A 6,295-nucleotide genomic window follows, 5' to 3' on the forward strand; every position below is an offset into this window, starting at 1 on the left:
GGGACCTGGGTGTGAGAGGGGAAGGGACCTGGGTGTGAGAGGGGAAGGGACCTGGGTGTGAGAGGGGAAGGGACCTGGGTGTGAGAGGGGAAGGGGAAAGGAAAAGGGGAACAGGATCAGGTATGGGGGCAGGGTCCAGGGAACAGAAGAGAAGCCTTGAGGGCCAGCAGGAAGAATGGAAGCAGGCAACCTCAGGAGACAGGAGGTAAGGGGACCCTCTGGAATGTACCAGAGACCTGGGAGGTGAGAAACACTTAGGACTCAAAGGGAGGGACCTTAGATGAAAGGCCCAACAGTGAGGGAGAGGAACTATTGTAGAATCTACTTCCAGTAAAAAACAAACAAACAAACAAACAAATAAAAAAAAACAGGACTTCAAGTGGAGGGATGGGGTTGCCATCCTACAGTCAAAAATTCTGACTCAGAATTGTTCCTGTCTAAAAGAACTGCAGGGATAAACATGGAGAAGAGACTGAGGGAATGGCAGTCCAGTGACTAGCCCAACTTGGGAATCCATCTCAAGGAGAGGCTCCAAGACTTGACACTATTACTGTTGTGATGGTGTGCTTAGAGACAGGCTTGAGTTTCTTTAAAGGCGTATACTGAGGACAGTTGTTAGAATAATATATTTCTCAGTTTGATCTTTTGCCTGTTAAGGTCCAGAGGGGTTTTCTTCTCACAAGCCTAAGCATGTATTTGTTCCATTCCTACTGGTGAGCAAGTTACTATCGCTGGCACAAGGTACAGAACAGAATCAACTTCAAACTGATCTTCAGCAATGAGAAAATGTTACTGTTCTTTGCCCTGCTGGGTCTCCCTCCGTACCCTGTCATTTTGTTACTCTCATCAAGCTGGTTCCTAAATGCCATCATCATCATCAGTGACCAGACCCTGCCCTTGAAGCATAATCTAGTAGAGGACAGAGCAGTCTCTGCGTACCTTACTGTCTCCAGTCTCTCAACAAGCACTCTCCAAGCTAAACCTGGATGCTTTCTATCCATTTCCCAGTCTCTCTGCATTTTCCTATCCCCTCCTCCTTTATGACACCAATTATTTTTAATTAGGGCCCAGCCTGTATTCATACTTCAGAGTTTTAACATGAAATGAGTTCCTCAGTGATACTGAAAATGCAACATAAACACAATTTTACCAGTCAATGGATTATCTCGGCCTTGTCTTTGTAGTCCCTGTCACATTTGTAATTGATATCTAGTGAGCTCATCTGATTAGATTATGCTGTGGTTCAGATACCGTTTGTTGCCTAGAGACTGATGTCTTGGAAGTTCAGTTCCCAATACTTGGATATCAAAGGGTGGTGGAGACTTTACATGTGAGCACAGTGGGATGTGATTAGTTCAAGTCTGAAAGAGAATAGTGAGACAAAAGCAGAACTGGCCCTCAATGGCTGCTCCCCATCAAGCCCATGACCTCTGCCCCACAGCAGTCCTACCACTCTGGTGCCCTACGGGGATCTCACTAGCTGCTACCAGGGCCATGTCTTTGAGCTCCAACACTACAAGCTACTTAAACTTTTCTTCCTTATAAAATACCCAATTGGGTTATTACTTAAAGCAATATAAAATAGATTAATTCAGTATCTGGTTCACAGACTGTAAGTAATTAAAATGGCTTGAGTGTTCATGGCTATATTAGTGTTTTGTTTGGAATACCACAATAGGTTTTAATTTGACGTTCCAATGAATAACTTGGGTACTTATTAATAGACTAGAAAGGGCAAAAGTACCTTCTTTAATTTTCAAGATCTGACATGATGGCTCATCAAATACACTGAATTCAGTCCCCAGAACACACATTAATGCAGAAAGAGAAACAAACTCCACAGAGCTCTCTTCTGATATAGATATTGTATACTCACACAATAAAAATAATAATAAATAAAAATAAAACTTTTAAAAAGCCTTTTAACGTTTCAAGGATTTATATCACTTTGTGAGAATGTAAATTGATTTCACATAATTCAAGTGAAATAATAGTCTACCTATCAAGAAAGAATTTATCTAAAGTTAGGATAACTATACAAAAGGGTCAATGAAAATTTTGGACTTTGTTTTGACCTATCTGTGTCATAGGACCTAGAAAGTACTGTAAGTATATAAAACTAATTGTATGAATATCCAAATGGCATTTATAAACTTTCAGAAGCACCATAGAAGCCAAATTGTGGCATAATTGTGTAATAGACAGTTCAGTAGTATAGCAAACTTTATTGATAAGTGTGCTCGGCTCTGGAAGCATCAATACAGCCTTAACTAAATCTATTGTGATACTTTGAAATTGAGAAACAGGAGCAGTGAGAACAAAATCATGCTTGCCTACAGTTCTTGTGACAGCAAGTCTTCAGTGTTTAACATTATACGTGAAGGCTTTGGGTTTACAAGGTAAAAAAAAAAAATGCTACTTTTGATGCTCTATAAAGTTCCAGCTTATATCCATTTACCTACTCTTCTACAGTATTCATATGAATCTTATAGCCATAATTTCTTTCTGTTTGGACTTTGACAACTACCAGAATATCCCAATAAAAGATTGCTACTTCTTTCTGTTACCCCTATAGAAAACTGACAAGGATTTTCCATTTTTGTGCACTAAGAGTAATTTTAATCTATTTAAACCTCCGTTTTCTTCTCTATAAATCTACCTCATGGTAATATCTATTGATGAGGGTATTTTAGGTGTTGAACATACACACAGCGAAGTGTCTGGGTGTAGTTAGTAATCAGTGATTGCTCAAAGTATTATCCTCATCACCAAGAACATGAGGGATGAATTTTAAGTGCCTCCCATTCCGACGTTGCATTATATTATCACGTGTGGTTCACTTTGTTTTCTTAACCTACTGCATGATTTTTATCGTCACGTCTTTTCTTCTTCTATTTTAAAGCTAGAATCATGTATAATTGACACACATATACATATATACATTACAATCTGATGAGCTTGAGAAAATGTGTTTAACCATGACAGTTCACATAATCAAGTTACTAAATATATCCAACGCCTTCCAAAATCCCCTGTGCATTTTATGTGTATAGAGGGAAGTATGTGTGGGTTTTTTTTTTTTCTTGTTAGAAACACTTAACATGAAAAGTTCCTAATGTCACTTGGTGCTATAGGTTCTATGTTGTACAGCCAATCTTTAAGACATTATTTCTTGCATAAATGAAACTTCATGCCCAGTAAGCATTACTTATCCATTTCCGTCATCCTCCACTATTGTACACTTGCTTCTATGAATTTAACTCTTAGATGCTTCCTATCTGTGCAGTCTTGCAGCAAAATAGAACAATCACAGATAAATAGAATGTTTGTATCTAAGGCTTATATATTTATTATCTATCACATACACTGAATTAATCATTTTCCTTTAGGTAAATAATAACTAATGTTAATCTCCTTACTCTCAGTGTGCAATGGTTAGTATTTATTTGCTGGGGACATCTTAGAGTGTGTCTAGGGTTGTATGCATGCATAAGCCAATATTGTAATATTTTCTGTAATAGTAACAACATTGTTTATAAACCTCAAGTATAATCTCTGAAGAACACAAATAAAAACCATATTTGCAAAGTGGACCACAGTAAAAATGAAACAATATGTATTTGTATTGGTAGAAACAGAAATTAAATTGATTTTATAAATAATATTTTTCTCTACTCACTAGCTAAAATCTAGCAATTAGCCATGTTTTATCCAATTTGAAGCTGAAATTGATTTTCTGAGATACGCATTTACCATATGGCCTGTAGGAATAAAATGACTTTTCTTTTGAAAATCCAAAGAGTGGGCTACAGTAGCCATGTGTAAGTGTGCTCTTTGGGCTGTAAGTGAGCATTCCCCAAAACTATGGGGCTGTGGAGAATTATGTAATAAACATCATGAATTCCCCAGGCTGCAATAAAAACTCAGTTTGTTGGATATCATTAAAGTCCAACCTCCATTCAGCCTGACGTTTTTGTCCCAGTTGAGTGATGATTTTTGTTTGTTTGTTTGTTTTGTTGTTGTTTGTTTGTTTGCAGGTTTAAGTGAGGATGTGGTCACAGCCTTCACCTGGGGTTCTCTGGTTTTGCCAATAATCTATATTATCCATGTTATCTTACCTTAATTTTCTATTCAAAAGTTAAGCCAGCAGAGACAGAAAAGAAATGACAATTAATGGCTGGGAATGCAGCTGAGTGGCAAAGCGCTTTGGTGGCCAGCAGCAGCAAGGTCCAAGCTTGACTCTCTACACTGCCAAAAGAAAAAGAGAGTGGGGGGAGGGGTGAGAGAGAGAGACAGAGACAGAGAGACAGAGAGAGACAGAGACAGAGACAGAGACAGAGACAGAGACAGAGACAGAGACAGAGACAGAGACAGAGAGAGAAGCTGTTGAGGCATCAGGCCTGTATTTGTATTTTCAGGCATTCGGTAGATACTTTTTTAGTTCCATCCAGCAGACATTTATGAATTCAGATAGTGCGCTAGGCACAGCACGGAGTAATCAATACTTCCACTTACATTGTTTTCATCGATTCTTACTGCGCCCCCTAAGGCGTGGATATTCTTATTTCTATTTTAAAAATAATGAAGCTGAGTTTCAAATGGTTAAGCAGGTCTCAGAATAGGATTTGACTCCTCCAAATCTGCCGATTCCTGAGACAGTGACATCATTATCTATCTTGCTACTTCTAGATGCAAAATCCTTATCAACTTAAGCGATGAGAAATGTCTATTAAAGCACTTTGAGGTTCCATTTTAAATTCCAGTAATGAAGGAAATGACAAAATGCTCTTGTTTATTTCAACTAGGTATATGGCCATTATCGATCCTTTGAAACCCAGACTGTCTGCCACAGCCACTAAGATTGTCATCGGAAGTATTTGGATTTTGGCATTTCTACTTGCCTTCCCTCAATGTCTTTATTCCAAAATAAAAGTCATGCCAGGCCGTACTCTTTGCTACGTGCAATGGCCAGAAGGTCCCAAACAACATTTCACGTAAGTAAATTCTCTGTGACAATTTTTAGCTTGATCTATAAAACTCTTAGGGAAATGAAGATTGGGAGAAAAATTATTTGTGTAAGACAAAGCCATTCCCCTGGGTAGGGAGACATGGTCATATATTACTTGGGAAAAGAAATGTAAAATATACCTCAATGTGTGTGTTGGTTTGTAAAGCTACACGCATTTTTAATTGGAGATGTGATGACTTCTGTTGAAGAAGAACCTGCATTTCCTAACAGGAGTGATAAAAGCTGGAGGTGATGTGCCAGAGACAGCAGGGTGCAATTGACAGAGGCACTCTAGAGTGGGAACTGAAGCCCAATGTGTTGATTGCTCTTTTAGGAAGTCTGGCAGGAGTGGAAGGAGGTCCTGGCAGGTGTTTGAATTTTGTTTTGCTTTTATTTAAATGTATTTGTTCATTTCAGCATGAAGTAACCTGGACACTAAATTAAAATGGAACTGGGTACACCATTAGAAAAAAATTGAAATCTTGTATTTTAGTTCTAAGAAAAGTAAAAGAGAAAGGCAACATAATTGTGTAATTGATTTTTTTTTCTGTTCCTGTACATTTCAATAAAATTGTTTCTTTTCCTGTTTTTAATGACATTTAAAAATAACAAATGTTGCCAATAACTACACATGTTTTTGAGACAGGGTCTCTTTATGTGGCCCTGGCTGACTTTCAACTTCAAGAGAAATTCCTGCCTCTGCCTCCCAAGGGCTAGATTTGTGCAACCATGCCTAGCCTACAATCACATTTTCAGCAGTTATTTTATCTAACTCTGTTCCCCCAAGAGTCCAGATTTTTTTTTTAAAGGGAATAAAAGATAATTTATTCAGGAGTCATTTTTGAGTGACTGTAACACATGAGCACAGACTTAGGTTGTCTGAATTCCATGTTCCAATGAGAAAACAGTTTCATGAAGTTTTCTGGCCTTTCAGAGCAAAGAAAGTCATAAATTAAGGCAAATCTAAAATACGTTGGTGGGTACACCAGAGAGGCAGGAACAGAGGAAACTTGTAAAGGCTCATGTTGCAGAATATTTGATGATACTGTAAACCCTGATATTGTGTTGTTTGTTGGAAAAGCATGTTTCTAGTTGTGGTGTGGCTCAGCCTTAGCACACACCTTTAATCCATCTGGCTGAAATATAGACACACCCTAAGAACACACCCTTTTTTTTTTTTTTTTTTTTTTTTTTTTATTTACATTTCAAATGCTATCCCGAAAGATTAAGCTAGTGGTCCCCTAAGTTAGTTTATTCCAGCTCATTTTACCTATCAGTAAAACAATG

General features: G+C 38.0%; 1 protein-coding gene across 1 annotated transcript in view; it reads left to right on the forward strand.

Annotated features, from left to right (window-relative positions):
* Positions 1 to 6,295, forward strand: part of Tacr3 (tachykinin receptor 3) — an 84,048-nt gene that overhangs the window by 23,888 nt on the left and 53,865 nt on the right. The window contains exon 2 of the mRNA XM_021196616.1: positions 4,806 to 4,994. Coding sequence (XP_021052275.1) covers positions 4,806 to 4,994 — 189 coding nt within the window. The remainder of the gene's footprint in view (positions 1 to 4,805; positions 4,995 to 6,295) is intronic.

Source organism: Mus pahari, chromosome 4 (genome assembly GCF_900095145.1).
Source record: "Mus pahari chromosome 4, PAHARI_EIJ_v1.1, whole genome shotgun sequence".
Lineage (NCBI taxonomy): Eukaryota > Metazoa > Chordata > Mammalia > Rodentia > Muridae > Mus > Mus pahari.